General features: G+C 40.2%; 1 protein-coding gene across 8 annotated transcripts in view; it reads left to right on the forward strand.

The window, feature by feature from the left end:
- LOC114042902 (aryl hydrocarbon receptor nuclear translocator) overlaps window positions 1-27,504 on the forward strand; it is a 56,691-nt gene that overhangs the window by 23,395 nt on the left and 5,792 nt on the right. For 3 of the 8 annotated variants that reach the window (XM_027861673.1, XM_027861675.1, XM_027861674.1), the window contains exons 4-19: window positions 1,721-1,765; window positions 5,218-5,262; window positions 7,270-7,483; window positions 8,656-8,869; window positions 10,529-10,667; window positions 12,199-12,264; window positions 13,379-13,464; window positions 14,477-14,553; window positions 15,306-15,440; window positions 16,563-16,637; window positions 19,261-19,412; window positions 22,677-22,787; window positions 22,943-23,012; window positions 25,436-25,559; window positions 26,094-26,196; window positions 26,566-26,713. In XM_027861673.1, coding sequence (XP_027717474.1) covers window positions 1,721-1,765; window positions 5,218-5,262; window positions 7,270-7,483; window positions 8,656-8,869; window positions 10,529-10,667; window positions 12,199-12,264; window positions 13,379-13,464; window positions 14,477-14,553; window positions 15,306-15,440; window positions 16,563-16,637; window positions 19,261-19,412; window positions 22,677-22,787; window positions 22,943-23,012; window positions 25,436-25,559; window positions 26,094-26,196; window positions 26,566-26,713 — 1,804 coding nt within the window. The remainder of the gene's footprint in view (window positions 1-1,720; window positions 1,766-5,217; window positions 5,263-7,269; window positions 7,484-8,655; window positions 8,870-10,528; window positions 10,668-12,198; window positions 12,265-13,378; window positions 13,465-14,476; window positions 14,554-15,305; window positions 15,441-16,562; window positions 16,638-19,260; window positions 19,413-22,676; window positions 22,788-22,942; window positions 23,013-25,435; window positions 25,560-26,093; window positions 26,197-26,565; window positions 26,714-27,504) is intronic. The other 5 variants (XM_027861676.1, XM_027861677.1, XM_027861679.1 and 2 more) reach the window with 3 other exon arrangements.

Raw genomic sequence — 27,504 nt, forward strand, 5'->3', positions numbered from 1 at the left:
ATTAATTTCATGATTGCTTTTAAAAGTGCACTTACTGGTTTTATTTTCTAGATAGTGTCTATAACATAGATTCTAAGTCATTTACTTGGTAGTGTAGGAGGACAGGGATGAGGCTGAAGTCCAGAATGAATGCTGTTAGAACATTCAAAGTTTTTGGTTTTGTTTTGTTTTTGTTTGTTTTTTGAAGCGATTAGGGTTAAGTGACTTGCGCAGTCACTCAGCTGGTAAGTGTCTGAAGCCACATTTGAACTTGGGTCCTCCTGACTCCAGGGCCAGTGCTCCATCCACTGCACCACCTAGCTGCCCCTTTCAAAGTGGCTTTTTAAGAAAAATTCCCTTATTTCAGCCAAGCTCATTAAGATTTTAAAGTGGCTACTTTAGTGGCACATTCTTTGCCTTTATATATGTATGTATGTATGTATGTATTTATTTATTAGGCATTTGGGGTTAAGTGACTTGCCCAGGGTCACACAGCTAGTAAGTGTCAGATGTTTGATCTGAGGCCAGATTTGAATTCAGGTCCTCCTGACTTCAGGGCCGGTGCTCTATCCACTGTGCCACCTAGCTGCCCCCATTCTTTGCCTTTAAAAAAGTAAAATAATTTAATAGAGCTTGCATTAAACTTCTAAGGTTGCTCATTTATTCTCATTTTGCTTTTGCACTTGAGCCTTGTTAAAAATATATATACATCCATTATTTTCCAGTTAACAAGCATTTATTTTCTCTCCCTTCAATCTCCCCCCCCCGAAAAAGAAGAAAAGCAAAACCTTCGTAATGTATGTATAGTTAAAGAAAATAAATTTCTGTGTCCAAAAATGCATGTCTCATTCTGCATCTTCAGTCTATTACCTCTTTCATAAGGTAGGTAGCATTCTTCATCATCAGTCCTCTGGAACTGTGATTTGTTTTTGCATTGATGAGAGCTCGTAAGTCTTTCAAAGACTTTTTGTTTTTGTTTTGTTTGTTCTTACTATGTTGTTCTTCCATAAATTGTTCTCTTGGTTCTGCTTACTTTACTCTGCATTATTAGTGCATCTATAGAGATTTTCACTTCTGTGGGCCTGCTGTATTGAAGATTTGGGCATCTGTGAGGCAATAGTGTAAAGTGCAGCCTCGACAACTGATGGAACTTTCTATACGTTTACAGTAAAAAACTTACCTGGTTCCTTTTGGTGTATGCTGTCCAGGCCTTAGAGCATTTTACTGTAACAAGGAGGAAAAAGAAAATTAGATTATCCACATATAGATTAAATTGGCTCTGAAGATACTAAAGATCTCATTTCATAAGAACTTATTATTGTTTCTGTTGTAGCAAGCAGGATGGAATCTACCTGGTAAGCTGATGATGACTGGATCAAGCTTATTACTTAAATAAAAAAATAAACTGTACTGTTCAAAGCATGATTTAAGCCATCCTTCTCATGGCATCTCTTTAAGCCATCAGAGCGGTTATGGCACTATATGTAGCAACTCTCCTCACGAGATCATTTTCTTTCTTTTTGGCCTCTTTTGATATGTGATAGATTCATTAGGATCTTGGCAAGGATTGACAATCTGTTGGGCCTTTTCTAGCCTGGGTGCTATTTTCTCTACAACATTGGTATTCCCCCATCATCTCCCTTTTTATAATGTCCTTTATGTTGTACCACATTTCTAACTCAGAGAAAAATAAGTTAAATGACCACAATATAGTGAAATTGTTCTTTCTTTTCTTCTCCAGATGTGATGATGATCAGATGCCCAATGATAAAGAGCGGTTTGCCAGGTAATGTTAACACAGGCTCTTAGTCCTCTATCCCATGGTATCAGGCACCCTGTCCATACTGTTTTCTTCTGACTGGAGTGGCTTAGTGTGCCTACTCTGACTTGTTCCTGTTTAGAGATCTAAGAAGTTCAAAATTCTAGTTCCTATTATTTAATAAAATTCATGCCATTTCACCATAAAACAGTGAATAGAAATATGTTGGCATATGTTACTGTGTTTATGCACATCTCCTATTGTTAAAGTGGTGTGCCACCTGGGTGCCATGCAGTTTCAGCCAAAATCTGAATTAACTGTCATGTGGAATTGCTTTGACTTGTTTGTTAAGTGGATATTTAAAATCTGTTTATGTAATATTTTTGGGCCTGGGTCAGAAGTCTTTTCAGATTCTCTTTACATCATTAAAAAATAGGAAGAAGTTAATTAACTCCTTGTGGAATATGGGATTGTTTCTAGAACTAGAGTAGATATGATTTGAAATAGAATTAGTTTATTTAAATGGCTAGTCAAAAACTCAGTTTTTTCCTTTATTAAAAAGTATATTCTTTTTTAGTGTTCCTTGGGTATTTACATTTTTTATAATTCATGCATTTTTTCATCTTAGAAGATATGTACATTTTAAAGCAGTATTTTATTTTTATATTTTTCAGATTAATTTTGTGCTGCATCAGAAAGCGTGTAATAGGTTTGATTCAAAACTGTGTGTCTAGTAAACACCTTGTTAAAACACCTTGTTATATACTGTGAGGAATTGATATTAAACTTGGTTGCTTTCCTCAAGATATTATAATCTATTTGGGAAGATTAAATAATGAACAACATAAGGCAGTATAAAATCAAATGCTTAATTGTGTGGTAGGTTGTAAGTATGGAAGGATTTCAGAGAAAAGGATGATGATGATTTGTGAGTCCTGGAGGAGTCAGGGAGGGATTCATGAAGGAGATAGATTTTAAATTGGACTTTGAATAGAATTTGAATAGAGACATAGAAAGCCTTTCCATTTGAGGAAAAATATCTAAGGCATGGAAGTAGAAATTTTTACTTTGTTTGTAGAAACTGACCTGACTGGATCAGAGGGTTAGGGAGTAGTGGGACATAGGTAGAATAGGGCTGGGTTAGGGGAGACCTCTCAGGCTGGACAAATGAGATTGAGCTTGATAAACTCGGTAGTAGGTTGCCGTGGTAGACTTTTCAGAGACAGCATAGTGTCATAGAAAGATGTATTGAGGGGAAGAATTGACAGGACCTAATTTGCTTATGTCATTTAGCACAACTTATTAAAGTAGATACTTATTAAATCATTGGGACATGAACCAGCACTAATTCAGTAGGTTAGTCGTGGATATTTGGAGAATGTTTTTGCCATCCGAATTAGGATGATAAATCACAAAGTATACTGCTTTCAGATGTTGCCTGGCTTCTCTACAAACAAAATTTGTTCTTTTAAGATATGATTCTTACTTGTAATGCAGCTGTTCAGATCAAGAGCAGTGTGGTCGAGTTGGAAAGAGTATTGAATTGAGAATTGGAGGCCCTGAGTTTAAGTACTAGTTTTGCCACTTGTGACCCATATACTTGGGTCATAAACCTTTTTGGTCTTTAGTTCTTTATCTGGAAAAGAAGGGTGTGAGACAGTATGACCTTCAAAGTCCCATCTGGCTTTAGAACATACATGTAGAAGAGGGGTCACTTTTACATTTTTAAATAGTGTATTTAAAAATAGAAAATCATTCTTAGTGTCCAGCAGACAAAAACAGGCTGCAGGCCAGGGAAAGGTCAGGTTATAGTGATGGCCACTGGACCCTTGATTTCCATTATCCATTCCACTTTGGTAGTTTTCTCGGGAAACTGAGACTTAGACTGTTTGTACTTAGGTGCCTACGAAAATCTGATTTTGATTTTTTTTTTTTTTTTGCTAGGCAGTGGGGTTAAGTGACTTGCCCAGGGTCACACAGCTAGTAAGTGTTATGTGTCTGAGGTCAGATTTGAACTCAGGTCCTTCTGAATCCAGGGCTGGTGCTCTATCCACTGCACCACCTAGCTGCCCCAAATGGGTTCAGAATTTTTTTTTCCTCTCTTTTTTTTCTTTTTTGGTGAGGTAATTGGGGTTAAGTGACTTGCCCAGGGTCACACAGCTAATAAGTGTCAAGTGTCTGAGGTCAAATTTGAACTCAGGTCCTCCTGACTCTAAGGCCAGAGCTCTATCCACTGCGCCACCTAGCTGCCCTGTTGAATTTTCCATTGAGTTAATTTTCTTGAAATTTATTTTTCTCCCAATACAGGTCCTCTAGTATACTGGCAAGCCCTGATAGTTGAACTTGTGTAGCATCTCTCACATTCTCTCCTACAGTCTTCAGTAGAGTGAATTTATAGACTTCAAGTGTGGGGATAATTTTCTACCCTTTATTGAAAAGAAAAAATTATGGGCTTTTTAAAACAAGAAAATTAAGCTGCTTTCCTTGCTAAGGGCAGGAAGAAGGAGGAGAACCCAATGAACAATGAACTATTTATATCAATCTCCATTTTCTTCTGATTTTTGGTAGAGTATAGAATACATTTTTATACTTGTAATCATTGTGCATGTGTTATTTTGTGTTCTCCATTTTTCACTGAAACATTTCATGTAAACATTTCTATATATTAACATATCAGTTGTAATAGCTATGTAAGAGTTCATCATGTTAATATAGTGTAGTGTGCTTTGTTTCTTAAGCAGCAGCAGATATCCTAAAAATAGAATCAGTTGCTGACACTCTTATCTGCTCCGGTGCCACACTAGCATGATATTTCTTCAATTGCCACTGAGGCAGTGGCAGTAAAAGTTACTGGTAACCCATTGTTTCCCCTTCCGAGGAGGGGATAGTACTAGGGGAACATGGTGTTGTGGTTCTTCTGCAGAGAGCTGTTTAAGTTGGGAATGCATGAATAGAAAGCAGGAGTTATTTGGAAAAGCAGACAAAGACTAAAGAGAGTGCCAGAAACTGGGCTCTGCATGCTATTTATATAGCCTCTCCAGTGCAACCCTGTTGTTTTCTGTGGCTCTGAGCATACATGTGTATCTATTAATGACAATGTGTTCTTAATCTCTTGTCCCAGGTTCAGATAGGAACAATTCTTACCTTGTTGAGTAACCTTCCCTTATTGGGAGGGAGCAGTGTATGACAGAGCAGGTCTCCTGAGTTCTCTTGGATTATTCTCTCACAGACTTTATATCTTTACCGTCCACTTTAATAGGGTCTAATTCAGGTTGCAAAGTGCTTTATGTTCAGATAGGGGTCATTCAAAGTTTCTTTTAAATTGATCTTTGTCTCCCATATTGGTTTCTTTGTTCTAACAGGTGGTTTTGCATAGCTGCGGGCTGAGTTCCATTTTATCTTTCTTCCCTTTTGCCCATCTTCCTTTCATTCATCTTTATTAAAATTTTTTTAGCTTAGTTCATCAATTTTATTTTTAGGTCGGATGATGAGCAGAGTTCAGCGGATAAAGAGAGACTTGCCAGGTAGGAGAACAGTGTTCAGCGTGGTGAAGCCAACAACGCTCCTTTTTCTTCTCCTCCTTCCCAATCTAAAAGTTTCCTTTTACTTCCCTTCCTCTTTGTGCTTTCCCTTATCTGTGACAGATGAAGATGGCACCTTATGGAAGTTGATGTGAAATTAAGCCCTTTGGGGCTTCTCCCCAGAAAAATAATGTGGGTTGGGGAAAATGGCCAATTTTTAAATTTAGAAATTTAGAAAATTGTTATTAGTAGTAGAATTTTATTCTTCCTTTGAACCCTAGCATCAAGAGATTAGAGAACAGAAGGCTCTGACAGTCTCAGCAGCTGTGCCAGTTTGTGCTTTGGCAGGGACATGCTTTCTTGTCAGAAAGCCAAATGCCAAAAAATACTCTGTATTTAAGATCATCTCCTGCCATGTTAAACCACAGCAGTTCCTTCCCTACCACTCTAGAAAACCGTCTATCCTGGTTTCCGGTGTTGTTTTGTAGCCCACATTCCTGTGCCACAAAAGGATTGCATTGCCTCAGTGATAGAGGCCTTGCTTGTGGCTACTCAGAATCATTTTGGCAGCTTCTTTGTGGTCATCAGAAAGTTCATTCTTTGGGATTGGGTGTCAAATACTTGTCAGACAGGTGTCTGCTCCCACTCTAAAGGTGGAGTTTTAGGTGTTCTGAAGTAACATAGAGTCATGAAATTAGAGGTCTATGTAGGGGAAATCCCTCTGTTCTTTGCACAGGAAGACTTGAGGGTTATTTTTGCTGGCTGTCAACCCCAACTTAGTAAGAGAGTAGCAGAAAATGGGTCAAAGTTTCTTTGATATGTGATGAGTAGCTGGAGCTGGTATTCATGAGATTTTTTTTTTTAAAGCTCTGTCATCCTTTTTTCCACTCATTTTTCCATGCTTTTTTCCCTTCTTGTTTATTACCTGACCTTTTCCATCTTTGCTACAAGATTTTTGTTAGTATTCCATGCTGTATTTCCTACTAACCAGCACACTCTTTAGAAAACCTGGTTCTGCATGGCCTAATGTGAAGAGCCCTGAATTCAGTAGACCTGGGTTCGAGTCTTTGTCCTGCCATTAACTGGCTGAGGGACCTTGGATAAGTCCCTTAGCCTATCTGGGCCTTTGTCTCCTCATATGTAAGATGAGGTGGTTGTAGTGTATCTAAGTAAAGTACTTCAAATCCTGTTTTAGTTTGGGAAAGCAAAAATGACAGTCTAGTCACATCCAGGTCCCCCTGTTTATCCTCACCTTTGAAGTCATAAACTGGTTGGCCTCCCTTAGGTTTTCTAGAATGATTTTCACTCATTTCTCTGCCTCAGATTTGTGGTTCACAAGAAACCCTTTTGGGAGCATCTTGTGGTGAAATGTTTGTTTAGAGGTTTAGTTTGTTAATTAAAGAAGATACAACTTTCTGTCTCAGGAGTAGCATATAATAACTTTTTAACATAATACCCTTAGCTTTGCCCTATTTATGTTTTTTGAACAAGACGTAAGCTAGGAGTGGAGCAGCATGGGGAAAACCTGTACTTACAGTCACATTTCTATACCCACTTTCTGAATGATACTTATGTTAGGTAAACAGGTCATTTTCCCATGTCACCCTTCACTTGAAAAGTTTAACAAATGAGCGTAATGTTGACCACTTGAAAATGGAGATTCCTTAGGAACTTCAGTGAATGAAGTCAATGCCCTTTACTTGAAAAAGAACTACCAGCTCTTGCTGAGAGGCAGTTTTCAAAGGATGTGAAATGAAGGGCTCCATTAGGTTAGCAGGGAGACCCTGGGATCTTCCTGCCCTCTCTTCTGCCTTGTGTCATTTTCTCTTCTGTGCATGATCTACATGAGAGGGTTGGCCATCCCTCCTAACTTCTTGAAAACTTTAGCACTACTAAAACAAAATGTCACATCTCTCAGCTGCCTGTCTGGTAGATAGGTTGCTTCATTATGCCGCTAAATGACTGAGTATGACCTACTAGGTGAGGCTTTTCCCCTTTCTCTCAATATAGGGAAAATCATAGTGAAATTGAACGTCGACGGCGGAACAAGATGACAGCTTACATCACAGAACTGTCAGACATGGTACCCACCTGCAGTGCCTTGGCCCGAAAACCAGACAAGCTGACCATCTTACGCATGGCCGTGTCACACATGAAATCCTTGAGGGGAACTGGCAACACTTCTACAGATGGCACCTATAAACCATCCTTCCTTACTGACCAGGTCTCTGGGTCCCGCTAGCCCCAAAGGAGCCCTGGGAGTTGGGTGGATCATTTTGTAACTTTGTTCCTCTTTGGGTAGATAACTGTATTTTCCAGACAGTATCAGAATAGGGGAGAATCTATGTGAAGTGTTGAAGGAAACAGCAATTTTGGGAAAAAGACTGAAAAACGAGTTACAGTAAAAATAGTAACTTCATCCCTTCACCATGTTTGTTGATCTTTAGGCTGCTGCTGCTCCTGGCTGTTAGGTGCATTCGTGTTGGGACTATGAAGTAAGGAAGGGACTGGTTAAAACTAATGGGGATTTTGGAATTTGGCACAAACACTTAACTTACCAAGTATGGTGGAATAGTTGGGGCAGGAGAGTTGTTAAGTAGAGAAACAAGTTTGAGAGATCTCTAATTCAACCTGTGATGTGTATGAGGGACTTAGACTTGCCCTGAGCATAAGCATTTATGAAGGATGGAGAATAGTCCCGGATACCGAATGATGCCATAGTTTAAATGAGGAAAGAAGGAAGTCCAGTGGGCAGTTGCTCTGACAAAGAGCTCTGAACTATGTACTCTGAGGATTCCAAAAGAGGATACATGATCTCTGCCTTGTGGAGCCCACAGTCTAAGTGCATTAAAAAATGACATGAAGAAATAGAAATTGGATATTGCTAGATAAATAAGTGCTAGAGATGAGCAGAGTTGGATGGAATAATGAAAGCTTAGTGAGGATAATCATGTTGGACTTATTGGAGTAGAAGAGCTTTAAACAGGGATTTTAAGCAAAGGAAAAGGGACCCAGATTTGTTTCCAAGTTCTACACAGGAGAATTTCTGTAAAGATTACGTAAAGATTCAGATAACAGAGTAGAAGCTCATAGAAATAACTTTAGAAAAGGTAGTCTTTTTTTTTTTCAACATGAAGAAACTAAGATACAGAAAAATTCGATATTTATGTGGATGTATATAGAAAAAGTTAATAGGACGTTATCACAAGATACTTTACCAGTGCAGCTGTAATTGAGGTGGAGGAAGAGTGGATGAGGGATAGAGCCCTGGTACTACTTTGAAATTAAGCTTTTTTTGGTCATAAGAGGTCCAGACTCCTTGGATACTCCATTGAGGGAAATAATTTGGTTTCTCCGAGTTTATAATATTAATTCTTTGTATTCTACTTTGGGTAGGAGCTGAAACACCTGATACTAGAAGCAGCAGATGGTTTTCTGTTCATTGTGTCCTGTGAGACGGGCCGAGTGGTATATGTATCTGACTCAGTGACTCCTGTCTTGAACCAACCACAGTCTGAATGGTTTGGCAGCACGCTTTATGACCAAGTGCACCCAGATGATGTGGATAAGCTCCGGGAGCAGCTCTCCACCTCCGAAAATGCTGTGACTGGTGAGACTTGAGTAGTTGGTCAATGGGAAAGAAAAGGGATGGTAAGGGTTTTGAAGCAGAATCCACGTCCTCTGGCTCCAGAGCCTGTGCTTTGTCATGCTGCCATAAGGTAGGAGTGGGTTTTGTGCCTTTTCCCTCTTCTCCCCTTTTCCCCTCTGTGTTGGCGTAAAGGGAGCTAAGGAAATGCACTGTATCTAGAAATCCTCTAATCCTATTAAATCAAGTCTTTATTGTTTACATGTGGATCATCTATTTATGCCTTATCCTTGGATAATTTTTCATCCAAGATTGATACCTAGAATGGACCAAGGCTCCCCTTTCACATCATCATTCATCAGTATTTTATTAGGGAAGGTAACTCATTTTAAATGTTACTGTGAGCTGAATAAGACATCAAATCTGAAAAGAAAATTAGAATTCAAGACTCTATTGCTAAATGGAGGTCATTTAAGAGACTCCAGTGGACTCTAGTAGAAATAAAACTCAACGGTTTGCTAAGGTTTGGGGTGAGCCAGTGCTAATAACTTTATCTTGTTGTTGATTGTTAGTTTCTGTCTTATTGACATCTCTGGAGTTCAAGTTAGCCTGCTCTTTCATTCTCCATAGTTTTAGCATGAATATTTGGAGGATTTTATTAATCTTTCCATTGCCCAGAATGGGAATTCCCTCCTTCAATGCCAGTCACAGCGTATTTGTGACTTAGGTAATTCCTAGGGAGTTTCCTGAGTCCTATGGAAGTGAAGTGACTTACCCACAGTTATATAAGTCAACAAGTATTTGTTCAATGTCTGCTGTGTACCAGATGCCTAAGTACCTTCGAACTGGGTAAATTATGTATGTACTGGGAAAACCAAATCAAAAATGAAATGCTTCCATTCTTTGGTGGAGAGCACATAGACGAATGTATGTAGGAAATAAATAGAAAGTGATTTCAGTAGGGTCAGGAGAGATGGGAATAGCTGTCATGGAGGAGGTGGCGATAGAGGAAAAGAGGGATTCTAGGAGGCTAACCTCATACCGCTACTAAGTAACAGAGAGTATATTTAAACCCTGGTCAACCTGACTCCCAGCCCAGCACCCCAAACCCTATGCCATGCTACTTTTCTCTGTTACCGTGGCATGATCTAGTTAATAATTCATTTAATGCTTGATTTCTGTAACAGTGGGAAAATCACAATGATACAGCTAACTGCACGTAATCAGAAATACTTGCCCTTTAAAGTTTCTGTTTGTGGTAAGTTTGTCTTTCTAATAAAGTGGCACATAGATGCTTAGTAATTGCTTGTTGATTGATTTTTATTAAGCTTAAATATTATGTGCCAGATGAAAGCCAACCTAAGATTAAAAATTTATCATATATAATCTGTACATGTGTAATTGATGGTTGAGTGTGCTAGACATTCAGTTTCCCACTCCTCATAAACTCCTTCCCTTATAGCGGGGGCCAGTGTGATGGTCAGGGCTGCCCATTTCCATTAATACTGAAAGCATTAAACAGAAACAGGAAACAAGTGAGAAGTTTCTTAGATTGGTGCCAAATTCCAAACTCATGCTATTGCTAAAAATTGGTTAGGGCTGCAAGTGTCTTTCTGCCTTTGTTTCCATGTATCTCTTAATCCATTCTACTACATTTTTATCTTTTTCTTTTCCACAAAGCAGTTCACTCCAAGCTTCTTCCCCCCCTGCCCCTTCCAGGTCGAATTTTGGACCTGAAGACTGGGACAGTAAAGAAGGAGGGTCAGCAGTCTTCCATGAGGATGTGTATGGGTTCGAGGAGGTCATTTATCTGCCGGATGAGGTAAGTGGAAAGTTGATGTGGATTTATTTAGGAAGAACTCAGCATTGAGTAGAGTACATAATTTCTTAATCAACTATCAGAGGCCTTAAACTTCAAAAAATACTGATTGATTTAAATTCATTTCTTTAAACCCAGAGGGGTAAGGCATCAACAGTAATAACAATAATACTAATAACAGTAACAGCTAACATTTATGTAGCAATTTAAACTTGGCAAAGCACTTTGTATATATTATCTTATTTGAGTCTTAAAACAACTTTTTGAGGTAGGAGCTATAGATGATATCTTCATTTTGCAGATAAGGAAACTGAGGCCCAAGTGACTTACTCATAGTCTCATAATTAGTATTGTTGATTCAGGTTTCGAACCCAGGTCATCCTGACTCCATACTTTTCCCAACATATGTGGACTCACAATTGATCATTCTGTTTCAGTGATTGCAACTTTTTAAGAAATGTGGGGTTCCTAAATATATAAACAGTATATTTTTGAGTACTATCCTAGACATTGTTAGATGACATTGAGACAGGAAGAGAGGTTGCTCGTAACCTCAGGAAGCTTACAGTTTAATAGGTAGCAGCTAGGTGGATACTATTAGTAGATAGAATGTTGGAAATGGAATCAGGAATTTGAACCCGAGTTTAAATCTAGTCTCAGATAGGGCCTGTGTGACCCTGGACAAAGCTCTTAACTTCTCTGTGTTTCAGTTTCTTCTGCACAATGAGGATAATAATAGCAACTACCTTCTAGGGTTGTTGTAAGGATAAAATTGAGATAGTATTTGTAAAGTACTTTGTAAATCCTAAAATGCTATATAAAGGTTAACTCTGATGGGGGAAACATGGTAGAAATGAGCTAGTAATGTGCAAAACTGTAAACTGTTGAGATTTTGTGGAATAAAGAATTATGAGATTTAAGTAGAGTTAATCAGTAAAACTGTCCTGGAGGAGGTGAATATTAAGCAGAGCTTTGAAGAAGGATAAGAATCAGAGCTTGGTTGGGAGATCAATGTCCTAGGCCGTGGAAATGGCTAATGTAAACACTTAGTGGTAGAAACAAGAAAATCATGCATTAAAGATGTAAGCTGGGGCAGCTAGGTGGCGCAGTGGATAGAGCACTGGCCCTGAAGTCAGGACGACCTGAGTTCAAATCCAGCCTCAGACCAAACGCTTGACACCTACTAGCTGTGTGACCTTGGGCAAGTCACTTAACCCCAATTGCCTCACTAAAAATAAATAAATAAATAAATTTTTGGAAAAAAGAGATGTAAGCAGTTAGTCTGTAGACTCCTTCTGTTGCCATTTTTTACAAGGAATATATAGTATGTTTTTGTCTTGATTTCAGATTATCAGTGGTGTTTTCTATCTTTCTCTTTTTGTTAAAAGTCTCATTTCTTAGAGAAAGCAGTGTAATTCCCAAACTGCTTTATCTTCTGCTCTGAAGACCACTTGTCCCTGGTCTGTTAGCTTCATGGGTGCAACAGGAAGCTCTCACGTTGGTCAGCCTAAACTTTCTTTTTTCGACTGGGCAGGTGCGGTAATAGCTCTGTGGATCCAGGTTCCGTGAACAGATTGAGCTATGTGAGGAACAGGTGCAGGTGAGTTTTGAAGGTCATCATGTCCAGAGAGAGTGCTTCACAGATGTCTGGGGTAGCCTGTCTCCTCCAGAGATTACTGTATTCTTCTCCCTGCCTCGGAAAAGATAGTCTTCCTGTCAACTCTCCAGAGAAAAAAGCACAATAGTTTGTTTCTCTTTGTTACCCTTTTCCAGGGTATCCCTACCCAGGAAGAAGTCTACACATTTTGTGTGGATGATCATGGGTCTCCCTAAGATGAATTCTTCTTGCTGCAGTAAGAGAGCATAGTATATCAGTTGCTTTGGTGTGGAAAAGGGCTACTGATTATCTTGTCAGATAACTTAAAGCCTTGAGTTAAATGTGCCATGCAAAACCAAAAATTAACCCATAAATAAAGTTTCATGAGGGTGGTTTTCTTTTTTGACCTTTTAAAAAAAAATTTTTTTATTTTTATTATCTTTTGATTTTACATTACCAGAATTTCTTCCAGTATCCATCCCCTTTCTTCCTCCCAGAGGGCCATCCCATATAATAAACAGAAAAAAATCAGCAAAACTGATCATTTCATAATATAAACAGTGTTCCACATGTGAACCTCCCACTTCTGCAAAGGAAAAAAATAATCTCTTTAGATATTCTTTGGAGTTATGCTTGTTTTCGGTAATTTGGCAACATTCACTTTTTTAAAAAATTGTTTTATGGTTCTTCTATTTACCTTGTTGCTGTCATTATGCATATTATTTTCTGAGCTCTGCTTCCTGCATTCTGTAGTAGATCATTTTGTATTCATCATAGTCATCATTTCATGTAACATAGTAATATTCTGTCCGCAGTTTGTTTAGCCGTTCCCTAATAGAAGAGCATCTACTTTGTTTCCAGTTCTTTTCTGCCACAAAAAGTGATTCTGTAAATATTTTGGTCTGTATGGAGGCTTTCTTATCAATAACCTTCTTGGGGCATAAGCCTAGTTAGGGAAATTGCTGGGCCAAAGGGTATGGGCATTTTAGTAACTTTACTTGCATAATTCTAAATTGCTTTCCACAACTGTTGTACTGATTCACAGCTCCACCAACAATGCATTAGTATGCCTATCTTTAAAGCTGTGTTTTCTCCTTATATATATGATTTTCTCTAGGAATGGGCTTGGCTCTGTGAAGGAAGGGGAGCCTCACTTTGTGGTTGTCCACTGCACAGGCTACATCAAGGCCTGGCCCCCAGCAGGTAAGAGAGTTCTTGTGCATGACTTCTCATAAAGGGTAAAAAGTGAATGAACGTTTATTATTCACTCAGTGTATGCAGCATACTGTATTGTACTCTGTAGAGGACCATAGAAGGACCAAAGAAGACTCAATATTGTCTCAGTTACTGGGCCATACAGAGTATATATGGGGTATATCTACTTAAACATGAATGAGCATTAATAAATATGAGCAAATACAGTATATCTTTAAGTATAAATTGACAAGAATGTCCACCGAACACATAAAGGAGTAATGAGAGCTCAGGGTAGCCTATAGAAAAAGTTTTCCGAAGTAGGGGGTCTCCAAACTTTGAAGTAGAGGAGGGCCCTGGATTGGTGGGAAGGATGTGTAGGCAGAGTGCCTTATGTCAAGTTTGACATCAGGATTGAACAAGTCAAAGGGGAGGGGGAGCAGAATAACTTGGCTAGATCTGTGAGTCAGGGAGAAAACCCCTCTTCCAACTGGTCTGGCAAAAGATTCTGGATTCCTGAGACTGTCTTCTTCTATCCCCCTTCCATTCTTCCAGCCCTTCCCCTACTGAGTCTGGATGCTTCCTTTTGTCTATTGAAAGGAGAAAGTAAAATGAAACAAACAAAAAAAATTAGTTTCCAGGCAGCGGTGCTTAAATTTGAACTTAAAAATGGATTTTAATTTGTAATAAATGTGCAAATTACAGTCCAAAGTGTTTAGGTCTTTCCTTCTTCCTTTGGTTTGGTCTTCAGGTTAGGGAAATGGTATTGCTATTATTCTGGGTAAAAAAAAGCAAATATCAAAGCACTGAGGAAGGAATGAGATTACCCTATTTTCCTCTTCCACACAGGAGTATGGCTCTACCCACCTTCACCCTCCCAAGGTGTAAAAATAACTATTTGGTTGAACACTGTTTGGTTTTTGGTGTGTTATTTATTTTCAAGGTCACTGCTGGGGCAGGACATCTCTTGACTCTATTGTTAATATCGCTATTTATTCTTTGATTTTATCTTATTCTGTAGGTGTCTCACTCCCAGATGATGACCCAGAGGCTAGCCAGGGAAGCAAGTTCTGCCTTGTGGCCATTGGCCGATTGCAGGCAAGTGTAAAGTATTTTACTCCACCTCCCCCTCCTGCTTTGGGCTTATACATACATCTTTTGTCCTTTCCTGTTCTGTCTTATTACCTGACTCCACAGAAACAAAAATGTTAAACTTTGGACATTTAATTTAATTGCTTGGGGGTTTGTGATACCTTCTTGGCTTTAACAGAAGCTGGAAAGCATGAGGGGTGGGTGTCATTTCTCTCCTTATGTGCTCCCTTGTAATTTTGACCCTCTGTTTGCCTTCTCTATTCTGGTTTCCTGGCTCCTGTGTTAGGGAAGAACTGTACATCATCTCTTTTTTATATCTACAAGATTAACTAGAGGAAAGAATTAGAAGTTAGGGCTTCTGATTTTCCTGTACCTACACTGCTGGACAATTTCCTTGGTTACTGTAGGCCTCAGTTTTCTAACTGGATTGAAGAACCTAACTCTATCAGAAGGGAGTAGGGGGGGCTTTTGGATTATAAATGGCTGGTTTCCCCTTTCCTTACTGTTTTCTAAAAGGACTTTCCTGTTAGACTTTACATTTTTCCTGACTATATTTGTGTCATTCTTCCCTCTTTATATAGAGGCACAGATAATATGAATTATTTATAGTCAGTAGTTACTGTGCCTGGACATATGAGGCCTTGTGAAAAGTCATTTTAGAAATGATTATTTGGGAGATAGGGACACATGTGTTTTGGTTCCCTTGAAGCACTTAGGCGGTGAGATTCTTTTTTCCTTAACTTTTTCTTGGTTCTTAGGTGACCAGTTCTCCCAACTGCACAGACATGAGCAATGTCTGCCAACCAACAGAATTCATCTCCCGTCACAACACTGAGGGTATCTTTACTTTTGTGGACCATCGCTGCATAGCTACTGTGGGCTATCAGCCACAGGTGAGGTGCTCAATACAAGACGTAACTGACATTTTGGCTTTCTTTTTTCTCCCAACTTTGTATTAAGGTTAGTCATATGTGACATCTGAAACAAGTAAAGGCAACCTGATACACACACACACACACACACACACACACACACACACACACACACACACACACACACATCTATTTACTATTATTGTGACTGACATTAATAGTTGCTACTTTGTATTTACATACTGGTTTTCATTTTTCAAAACACTTTCACATCTGTGTTCCCATTTTATAGCTATGATCATGTACTCATATAGATTAATTCAGATTAATAGGATCACTCCTGGACTACAAAATAGGGAAATTAGATGCCAGTTTGCAGTATTTATTAGAATCTTGCATTCATCAGGTCAATTAAATTAAATCCATTAAGGGGTGGGGAACCTGCAGTCTCAAGGCCCTTATCCAAGTGAAAACAGCCTGAATATAAAATTCATAACAGTAGGGCCTGTGGAAAACATTCTACTTCTTGCTAAGTAGAGACATCCTTAGTAGCTCAGAAAAAGGTCTAATGTACTAGGAGTTCTTAACTTAGGGTCCTTCATGATTTTTTTTGTATTTCATTTTATGCATTTAAGAATCATTCTGAGAATTCCTTGGACTTCCTCAGATTGCTCATGGGTCCATGACAGAAATGTCAAGAACCCTTCTTCTAGTATCATTAGAAACTTGGGGATCCATCCCTAAATCTAATGGTTTTAGGCTTTCTCTTTTCTCCCTATTCCAGCAAAAGTGCTGATTAACAGGACAGTTACCTGGGTAGAAGATGAGGAGAAGGCAGTAAAAGGTCTGGTAATACTCACATTGGATAATCCATCCGAAAACACTTGTTGAGGGGTTGGCCAAGTCTCTTACACATTTACACTGATTAACCCGAGGGGAAAAGGATAAAATGACTTTTCCTGTTTGTATGGAATGGGATCCTGAGAGGTAAGGGACTTTGCCCAAGAGCAGCACGGAGTTAAAGATGGAATTGGAAATAAAAAATCAGGTTCCTGAATCCCAGATCAAGTGGAAGGGGAAAGGGTAGCAAAATGACTCTGAGGCATTAGGTAAAGAGAGCCTTACTCTCCTTTCTTCAATTAGGAGCTATTGGGAAAAGATATTGTGGAATTTTGCCATCATGAAGACCAGCAGCTCCTAAGAGACAGTTTCCAACAGGTAATTCCTTTCATTCTGGCTTTCGATTCAGATTGAAATAGACTTTATTGATATGGCATTCATTCATTCATCCATTCATTCATTCAACAGTTATTTATTGGGCCACCTACTTTGTGCAAGGCACTTATACTTTCACTTGTTCAGTATACTCAACTCAGATTTCTATTTATAGAGAAGATTAGGATAAAATAATTTAAAATAACAGATTATCCCCATTTCATCTCTGCTTGGCTTTGGAATGGAGGGAGAGGCATACATATTTATCTACCTGGATCTAATCTCAAAGAAGACCTAACTTGTTTTGGGTAGGATAATCCATTTCTGATAATTCATTCATTGATATCCTGTTGTTCAGTCCTTCGTGACCCCATTTGTGGTTTTCTTGGCAGAGATACTGGAATGGTTTGCCATTTCCTTCTCCAGTTTGTTTTACAGATAAGGAAACTAAGATAAACAAGTTTAAGTCATTTGCTTAGGGTTACACAGCTATTAAGTGTCAAAGGTAGGATTTGAACTCAGGAAGATGATTCCAGGTTTGGGTCTCTATCCACTGAACCATGTAACCCCCCTTCATTGATATTCGGTTACTCCTAATTGTTAGTTGACCAAAGTCCTAAAGATCTCTAATGAAGAGGGGAATGAGTGGAGGGGAGAATAATAGCTATCCATAAGTATTTGAAAGGTTCTCTCGTGGAAGAGAGTTTAGATTTTTTCTGCTTAGTTCTAGAGGGGCAGAATTAGGAGTAATAAGTAGAGGTGACCAAAAGGCAAATTTGGCCTGGATATAAAGAGCAACTTGCTAACAGTTAGTGCTCTTTGGAAATAGTGAGTCCTCCTTACTAGAAACTTTGAAGCAAACGCTGGATGCCTGTGTATCAGGTTCACTGCAGAAGAGGTTAGTGGTGCATGTGGGTCAGACCAGGCAGCCTCTGAAGCTCCAGCTCTGAGTTTCTGTGATATGGAATGGATGAGACATAGGAGAGGTCATTTTTTGATTCTTTGGCTAGAAAAGAAAACACTTCCAATTGTTTTTTTAAAGTAGAAAGTAAGTCCCAAATTACCATTGCTTTAGAGCAATTTTCCTTGCAAAACCTAACTGGACTTTTGCAGTTTTTGTCTCTCTGCTCTAAAAACAGAAGCACGTTGGTATCAGAAGGATAGAATCAACTAGCTTAATGTAAACCATGTCCAGGTTGCTGAGGCTTTCAGGTTTGGGAGACCACACTGTCTCCAAGGGCTAGGTTTCTTCTGTTGTTTCTTTTGGAGAGCTGATATGCTTTCCAAGGCTAAGTGGGCTTTCCAAGACCCTTTCCCTGCTTATCTCAGAAAGTATTTGCTTCCTTCTTTGGCTCTAGCCATAATAATCTAAGAGTTTGGGTCCTTGTAGAGATAAAATAAACTATGTTTAGTTCCATATTTTTCAGCTACTTAGTGGTTCTGTCTTGAACAGGCAGAACATTGTAAAGTTGTGGAGGCTTTAGTCTGGCTATCCTCCCTTAAAGAAAATGACTTTGTTTTGTCCTCATGTGTGTGATCATGACGGGAAACAAAGAGCTGAAAGCCAGAAAATACTTACACATCATTATTAGTTGTATAATCTGTATGCATAGGCCCTCAAGAGTTCATTTAGCTTAGCCCCTCGTGATCTCCAGGTACACTAAATCTTCAGTGTTGGTGTTTAAGGCTTTAGGCTAGACGCATTAATTGCCCAGAACTGAAGGCTCCCTGTGTGCAGAGCACTGCCCTTTCGTAAATGTCTGGTCTAAAGGGAACATAGCATGCATGCACACACCTCACAGACTGAAGAACACCGACGCAGCAAAGCTTTGTTCCCTTCCCTGCACTCATCGGCCATCGTCTTCCCCATCACCACTTTGCCTGGACTATTGCAGCAGCCTCATGGTTGGATGCGTGGCTCCCCAGTTCTCCCTTCTCTAGCTGTCCTCCACACAGCTGCCAACATCATCTTCTTGAAGCACAGGTCACACCCCAGCTCATGAGCCGTCAGTGGCCTCCAGGACCAAATGGAAGCTCTTTGTCGTCTGGCTCCAGCCTGCCTTTCTAGCCTTCTTTTACACTCTTATGTTCTAGTCAAACTGCCTTCCTTGCTATTTCCTAAAACAGCATTCCATCTCTGCTTCTCTGCTTGCGCATATGCTGGCCCCTATTCCTGGTATCTCCTCCATCCCCACCTGGAGGCTTTCTGTAGAAGGTGGCAGGATTCTAAAGCGAATATTTAGCTTATTCCAACACTTGGCCCAGATGCCATCTCCTACAGGAAGCGTTTCCTGATCTCCCACTTGTTGCTGCCCTCTCCCTTCTCATAGTAGGTATGTACCTGTTTGTTTATATGTTCTATCACTCTCATGCACTGTAAATTCCTGGAGGGCAGGGATTTTTTTTTTATGTGTATCCCCAACATTGAGATGGTGCCTTGCACATAGTAGGCACTTGATAAATGCTTATTGAGCTGGATTATAATCTTTGCAGTGCAGATTAATGCAGACAGGGCTTGGTATATCTAGGACAGAAGTGGGACTGGGGTTGGGGCTATGGGTCAGTGTGTTTGTTCAGCCCGTTTTCTTTGATTGGGGTCCCACTGACACGATAAAAACTCTTCCAGGTGGTGAAATTAAAAGGCCAGGTTCTGTCTGTCATGTTCCGGTTCCGGTCCAAGAACCATGAGTGGCTCTGGATGAGAACCAGCTCCTTTACCTTCCAGAACCCCTACTCAGATGAGATTGAGTACATCATCTGTACCAACACCAGCGTGAAGTAGGTACCACCGAGGGCATTTCTGGTGCACCTGGCCCCTCCAGATTAACCAGGGCTAAGCCCTCCCCCTCCTTTTCTCTTCCCTCCCTCCTCCCCTAAGCAATATTAAAGAACACTCAACTCTGAATCTTCACCTTTCTGTTCTCTGCAGGATTTGGGGCCATTGGGTGAGACAGAAAGTCTGGATTTATTTCAATTAGAGGGAGCTTTAACAGAACATGACATGTTTCACTGTCTTTCTCTGATAACTTTGTTTTGGCCAGGGAGTCAAAATATGGAAATAGGAAAAATGAACACAGTTTCTCTTTCTGCTGTTACCTATAGTCATAATTCCAATTACAGGCACCGAAGAGGAGGATATTTATCTCAATTTTATTTTTCAGTTATTTCTAGAAATGATTTTTTTTCTTTTTAATCACTTTGACTGACTCTCCTTCCCCCATCACCTACCCCAGACCCTATTTTCACATACACTTTCCCACGACCAGACCAGTCCTGTCTCACCAGTCTTTGATTCTTTCCTTCCATCTTGTCTTCTTTCCCTTAGGTTCTTTTTTCTTCTAACTTGCCTGCTTTTCTTTTTCCATCTAATCTACCTCTTTGGCCTAGATCAGGTCACTAACCCTCACCTTTAAGGCTAGATTGAGTAATAAACCAGCCTTGAAATACTAATCTGAGATCAGGGTCAGCTAATCCAAGGATTTATGAGGGAAAGTTAAATAATTTCTAATCCACTTGATGTAACAAAGGACAGGTGAACCCTGAGGTGCTTCCCTTCTTCCTTCACTTGACTTTCCTGACTTGGAATCACTGGAGTCAAGCTTACTACAGTTTTGCTCTGGGTTTCTATGGGTAACATTACACAGGTATTGGTGACTGGTTCCAGGAAGAGCCAGGTGCCTGGGACTATGGCTTTTCTCACCTTTCTTTCCTCCTTAAATTTATAATCTTTTTTTTTCCAAAGAGAAACATTTTAGCATGTTTTGCCATTTCTTTCTGGTGCCTTTATTTTTGGCCAGGGAGTTAGACTATGTAACTAAGAGATGTGGATATAGTTTCTCCTTCTGCTGATGCCTCAACATCATGCCAGTTACAGAGATGACACTTTTGGTAGGGGATGAGGGTAAGTGCTGGAATATAATTTTTAGGGATTCATTTCTCATTGCAAAGGGAGAGGCTTGCTATACACCCTGGGCAGGGGCAAGGAGTCAGGCACTTGGATTGCAAATGCATGTTGATTTGGCTTGACACTAATGGGGACAACAAGAGCAGAGAAAGTCTCAGTGCTTGATGTGTGTGAATTGAGTTCTGTTCACTAAACAGTTAACAGCTGAAATTTATAAAGCATATGTTATTTCATTTGATCCTTATAGCAAGCTGGTGAATTAGATACTGTAGGTTTTCTTTAATATGTAGATGAGGAAACTAAACTCAGAGGGGTTAAGTGACTTGTTGATGGTCACACAACTATTAAATCTCAGTGATGGAATTCAAACTGAGGTCTCTTCAGACTCTTCAGTCCAGTACTGCCTTCTACTCCTACTGTAACATACTCCGGTTTTGGCAGTGTGACTCCTGTGGGTTTGCTTCCAGTCTTCATACTCCCATTATCTATAGCCAGAGGCTGTTGTTAGTGGTGGGTCTAGGTGGGAGAGAAACTGTTCTGTAGAAATTTTGAACAGTGAAGAGATGGGTGATCACCATCCTGGGTATCAGACCAGTTGCTATGGAGTAGTAAATGAATCCCTTTTACTCTTCCCTAGTAGACACTTACACAGTGACATTTATAGCATTTGTCTCAAGGTTTAGATGGTTTTTTTTTGTTTGTTTGTTTGTTTTTGATGAGGCAATTGGAGTTAAGTGACTTGCCCAGGGTCACAGAGCTAGTAAGTTTCAAGTGTCTGAGGTCGGATTTGAACTCAGGTCCTCCTAACTCTGTAGTGGGAGCTCTATCCACTGCGCTACTTAGCCGCCCCTAGCTGTTTCTTCTTAGCAGATGACTTTACCTGGCTCACTATTGTCTCCCCCACCCCCACCCTCCTCTCATGTTTATGTGTAGTATATCTGTAGAGTCACCGTTCTGGCCCAAGTGGCTTTTCAGACCACAGCTGTTTTCTATCCATGTTCTTCCTCCACCCCTTCAAAGTAATTGACTACCTTTATAATCAACATTGGGTACCAACCATAGATTTGACAGTGATCTGTAAGAGATTCAGTATCGTTATTTTGAGACACGATCACTTCAGACTGGACAAATCTGTTTTGGTGGCCACATTGAAGGGTATTATAGACCTACCATATTTTGGTGTATGTGTCAATTGACAAAATAAATCATCCATGGGAAAAGAGTGGAGGAGAATGTCAAAAAGAATTAACCCTATAGAATAAACGAGATTTTTAGCCTTTGTGAAATTCTGGAGTGTTTTGTTGTTCCTTAGTTGTCAATTTAATGTGAGAAGAATCTCTTGAGGACAGTGTTCCACTGACCAGGCATAGAGTAGATTTCATGCAGCAAGTTCTACTTCTAGACTGGGATAAAGAAACATTTTTGTTTATACTGGAGGCAGGGAGCACAATCAGGTTCTTTGTCAGTGCCCTCAAGATCATACAGGTTTGTCCTCTGCGCATCGTTGAAGTTGAACAGGATATGAGCGGTAGTGTCTCATTCTTAATCTGTTATTGAACAGGAACAAAAAGTCCATTAGTCCAGGCTCAAAGGTTTCTGAGAACTATCTTACAGGAGACTTTCTTAACATCACTTCCAATCTACCGTTGGGCTTTGGACAAAGAAGAATATGGATACAAAAAGGAAATCCAGTGGCTCGTGTCCTCTACATTATAGGGCTCAGGGAACAGCAAGAATGGGAAAGGTAGGAAATTGAGTGCAGGGGCTGATAGCATTATCTTAGGTATTTAGTTTACATGCTGCAGAAAAGACAATGGTTCCTTGCTTCAAAGAGCTTACATAGGAGAGAGAAGTGAGACACACAAAGTCAACAGAAAATTTTCTAACAAAGCACTGAAGGGTAAAAGGGTTAGGCAAGTATTTATTGGGTGTAAAGCTTTGTATTGTGTTCTTATTTGTCCATGTGATTTCAGTGTTGCCCCATCTGTGGGTAAAGTCCATCAGTAGGAACAGACATCTGATAGGTATTTTCACTAATTAATTAATATACAGAGATTTATGAGCAAACATAGTCAGATTTCTCTCTCTCCTTTTCTATCCCCTTACCTACCCCTTCTCTACCACAAAATATTTTCCAGGAACTCCAACCAAGAGCAACGGCCCACACTGTCCAACTCAATCCAGAGGCCACAACTAGGCCCCACAGCTAATCTGCCCCTGGAAATGGGCTCTGGGCAGCTGGCACCCAGGTGAGTGGTGAGAATAATTGGGTGAATAGACTTGTGACCATCTCAGGGTCTTAGTTTTTTCATCTGTCAAATGGGGGAGGTTGGTGCAGTTCTAGGCCTGGGTTGGTAGGATCTTTAGACCATTTGTTTTTCATTCGTCCTCTTTTGCTCTGTAGGCAGCAGCAGCAAACAGAGCTTGATGTGGTGTCGGGAAGAGATGGCTTGGCCAGCTATAATCATTCGCAGGTAAGTTGGTCAATGGCCGGTTGGTCCCTTCCACCAAGAAGGTGCAGAGGGAGTAGCAGGCAGTCATGGGGTCATCAGATACTGTTTCTTTTGTAGTTCTGTCTAGGGACAGAAGTTTTTGTTGCATAGTTAGTAAGGGCCAGGAATTCTGGTTGGAGTTGCAGAGATCATCTTTAGAAGAACTTGGGGCATAGATTTAGAGGTGGGTTTTGTTTCGTAAGATTGCTGTTTTCGTAGTATATATATGGTTTCATTATACTCTAACCTTCCACAAATATCCCTGTTAATTACAGATGATCTAGTTGTGGTTGCTTTCCTTGTCTCTGCCATAGCCTTCCTTAAAGGTCTCTTGAGCCTGAAATGAGTTCCCTCCTCTCTTCCCCCTCTTAGAAACCTTAGCTTCCTTCATGACTCAACTCAGTTACCATTTGCTATGGGAAGCCTTTTCTGACACTTCCAATTGGCTAGTGCTTTCTCCCACTTTAAATTAGATTATATTAATTGTCCTTTTGAATCATGTATCCCACCGTAGGCTAGATAAGCAACTTGAGGGTAGCAGCTGTTTTTCTTTGTATCGTAGCATAGTCTCTTGAACATAGTAGGGGCTTTATTTGCTTGTTGAATTTAATTGGATTAGTCACAGTTTCCTCTCTTTACACAGTTTATAAGACTGAGCCCCCTTCAATGGATATTGTTTTGTTTGAGCCAGACCTCTCTTAATAATGTATTCACTTATTCAACAAGTATTTTTTGAGCACCATATACAAGACATTGTTTTTCCAAATCTTTTTTGTTATGAATCTGACAAATATTAACAAACATGAACATTTCAGTGTACAAAGAACAGAAGAGGTTTGTATATGAAATTGTGTATATGAAATCTTTTTTACATATAGACTTCCTTTTTTTAGAAGTATATATTAAATTTAACAGTAGTACTAGCAATATTTTTACAGGACATTGTACTAGAGACTGATGGAGATATAAAGATGAACTAGTTTCTTGAGAGATTTGTAGGGGAGACTAGTAGGGGACATGTGACATTTATACACATTACTGCATTACCTAGTAAAGTGTGGTAAATGTGTAATAGAAATACCGAATGTCTATGAGGGTTCAAAGGAGGGAGATAAAGTCATATTTAACTGAGGGGATAAGGGAGGAGAAGGTAGCATTTGAGCTGGGCCTAGAAGAAGATGAGATAAAATTTTTTAACAGATGAAGTTAGGAAGGGAGGGCAGTACCTAAGCAAAGGGAATTATTAATTTTGTATGTATATACAAAAGCAGAAAGGGGAAAAATGGCAGCAGTGGATAGGGGCAGTAAGTCCTCCAGTTTCACTGGGAAGGTCCTGGAGCTAGATTGTAGAGGGCTTTGAATGGGTTGTCCAAGGAATCTGGATTTTATTTGATGTTTAACAGAGCCATTGAAGAATTTTAACAAAAGAGTAATGTAAATTTGAGCCGTGCATTATGAAGATTAATCTGGCAGGAGTACATAGCATGGATTAGAGCAGTGAAAGTTATTACAAGAGGTTATTACAAGATAAGTGTAGTGAGGGCCTGAATTTGAAATCCATGTGCTGGTTTCAGGTTTGGGTGGCAGTGTAGGACAGGCTGGCCATGATGAGGGATCAGACCTCTACAGATTTTTTAATCTGGGGCCTGGTTATTCAGCAGTCTACATTGAGGATGTCCTACAGTAGGCACTTTAGGAGGATACCTAGAAAAGATAAAAACGTAGTTTATTGGAAGTATTTATAGCCTCATAGGGAAGAGAATGGACAACTGTACTACATATAAGGAAAATATAGCAAAAAGTATTAATACAGATATGAGAAATGTATACAGTAGAAACATCCTAGGAAGCATTGGAATGATTAGATAGGTAGAGTTAAGAAAAATTTCATAGATTTGAAGTGGAACTTGAAAAGTGTTAGGGTAGAAGGACATAATTTGGCATAGAGAAATGAGAACATTTGGAAGAAGGAGAGTTCATGGCATCAGTGGACAGGAAATAGAACAAGTCCTGGGCCAGCCACAGGGAGCCAGCCTGGGGAACCGGAGGGTTCCAGTGGGCAGATGTGTCAGAGGGGCCTTGAAACTCAGTTCTGAAGAATTGAGACTTTATGACTGTTATAACTCTTTAGATAAGTGACTAAGATGATGATGAATGAGGACAGTTCATCAGACAAACTAGGAAAATGAAGACATTTTGGAATTGATTATCTTGTCTGTATTCCTGGCAGTGCCTGGGGCCTTCCCTCATATCATGCTCATTATTAATTCTGAACATTAAGGGTATTTAGGTTCCCATCTTAAAGAATATCATACTAGTTAGATTAAAGGACCTTTAATCTAAAGGACCCTGAAATAAGGCAGTCTCAGGTAGAATTCACATCCCTCTCTTCTTACTTTCCCTAGGTCTCAGTCCAGCCTGGGTCTGCCACAGGCCCAGAGCACAGCAAGTCCCTGGAGAAGTCCGACAGCCTTTTTGGTCAGGATAGAGATCCAAGGTTTGCTGAGATCTACCCCAACATTAGTTCAGGTATATGCCCCTCTTCTCTTTTCTAATCCCCCCATTTGGAAGCCAGCATGGCATAGTGGAGAGAGGAAAACTGGGTTCAGCTTTGGTGAAGCATCTCTGAGTTCCACCAGCTTGGTGACCCTGGGCATGTCACTGAACATCCTAGTACATTAGGCAGCCCTCTGAGACTCAGACTTGCAGAGTCTTCTGCTAGTGAAATCATAGGTTTGGTCCTTCTCTCAGTTGTTAGAGCTCTGTCACTTTTTAAATTACCTTGTATTTACTGATCTCTCTAAGCTCCTTGAGGGCAGGAGCTGTTGCATTTGAATTCCCATTGATTAGCACAGTGACTTACATAGAATAAATACTTAACATTTTCTCTCCCTCCTCCACTTCCTCCCCAGCAAGATTCCAGCTTGGATTCTTGTTGGATCCAGGTCTAGGCAGTTGCAGTCTTCTTTACCATCACCCCCTTGTGACTTTGGATGATGTGTTGAACTTGGCAGTACAGAAGCCTGAGTAGTCACCTCACCCTGTCACCCCTACTTTTCTTAGATCAGAGTAAAGGCATCACGAGCAGCACTGTCCCAGCTAGCCAGCAGCTCTTCTCCCAGGGCAATACGTTCCCTACAGTCCCCAGAACAGCAGAGAACTTCAGGTGAGTCCTTTTGGTATGGGCCACTAGTCCTCTGAGGTGGGGGGGGGGGGGGGGAGGAAGGTGTTGATGAAGATTCTACTTACAAAAACAGGATTTCTTTCTCCAGCTTTACTACTAGACTCAAGCAAACAAGGGTGCTTATACTGCCCCAATGCAAGGCCCCATCCCTTGCACTGGCTTTACAGCCCTGTGCTCGTGGGTATCCTTTGTGGATCCTGTGCGCTCTGCCTCTCTTTTTTCTAAATTCTATCAGATTTCCTGTAGCACAAAGAGAAACCAAGAGGAGAGGCCCAAAGATGATGATGATGCATGCTTTATTTCCCAGGTTTCCTTACTATTCCACCTTTCTACTCCCTTATTTTCTTCTAGAAACAACAGCTTGGTTCCTCCTGGGACCATCGTCCAGCCACCAGCTTCTGCAGGACAGATGTTGGCCCAGATCTCCCGCCACTCCAACACCACACAGGGCACAGCTCCTGCCTGGAACCCAAGCACCCGTCCTGGCTTCGTTGCCCAGGTAAAGCCCTTGTCACGCCTTTACCCCACTTGATGAATTTTTTTTTTCATTGGTAAAATAGGAAAACTTCCCTGGATCTCCCTTGAATAATACTTTCCCCCTTCAGCTTTTAAGGCTAGGTAGAGATTTCACAGTGAAAATCCATAGCTAGTTCACATATCTTTTAGCCCCATTCTTCATTATGTCTTTCAGCTCCCAACTTTTAATCAGAGTTGTACAAAGAATATCTTGAATAGGTTTGTCTTTTAATTCCACATATGTATTTTCTGAGGGAGATGCAAAGGAGTTAGTAATGTAAGTAATGAACTCGGAGTCAGAATTCTATCTCTGACACTTAAAAGCAATGTGACTGTGGGCGAGGGCCTCTATCTCTCTGAGTCTCTCTCTTCCTCTTCCTCTTCCTTCTCCGACAGGGATAATAATAGCACGCTGGTATAAGGCTCCAGTGAGATAATATATGTGGAGGGCTTCAGCAAGGCAGCCTGCTGGAGAGCACACCTGCACTCTGCATCTATACAGACACCTGACATGTACAATGTGTAATGTACCCTCCTTTAGGGCAAGGGCCAGATCCCTTTTGTGACTGTATCCCCAGCACTTAGTACAGCCTCCAGGTTTATGCACTTAATGCTTGTTAATTCATTAATTTTATGTGGAATACTGAGCTAGATACTTTGAGGGTAGACAGGTAGTAGAAGATTCAATTCTTGCCCTGAAGGAATTCTTAGTAGAGATAGTAGAACACAGACCACAGCTAAAGAAGCTAGCTGTTTGCAGAAAGCCCTCTACCA

Source organism: Vombatus ursinus, unplaced genomic scaffold, assembly GCF_900497805.2.
Source record: "Vombatus ursinus unplaced genomic scaffold, bare-nosed wombat genome assembly UNPS02014768.1, whole genome shotgun sequence".
Taxonomy (NCBI): Eukaryota; Metazoa; Chordata; class Mammalia; order Diprotodontia; family Vombatidae; genus Vombatus; species Vombatus ursinus.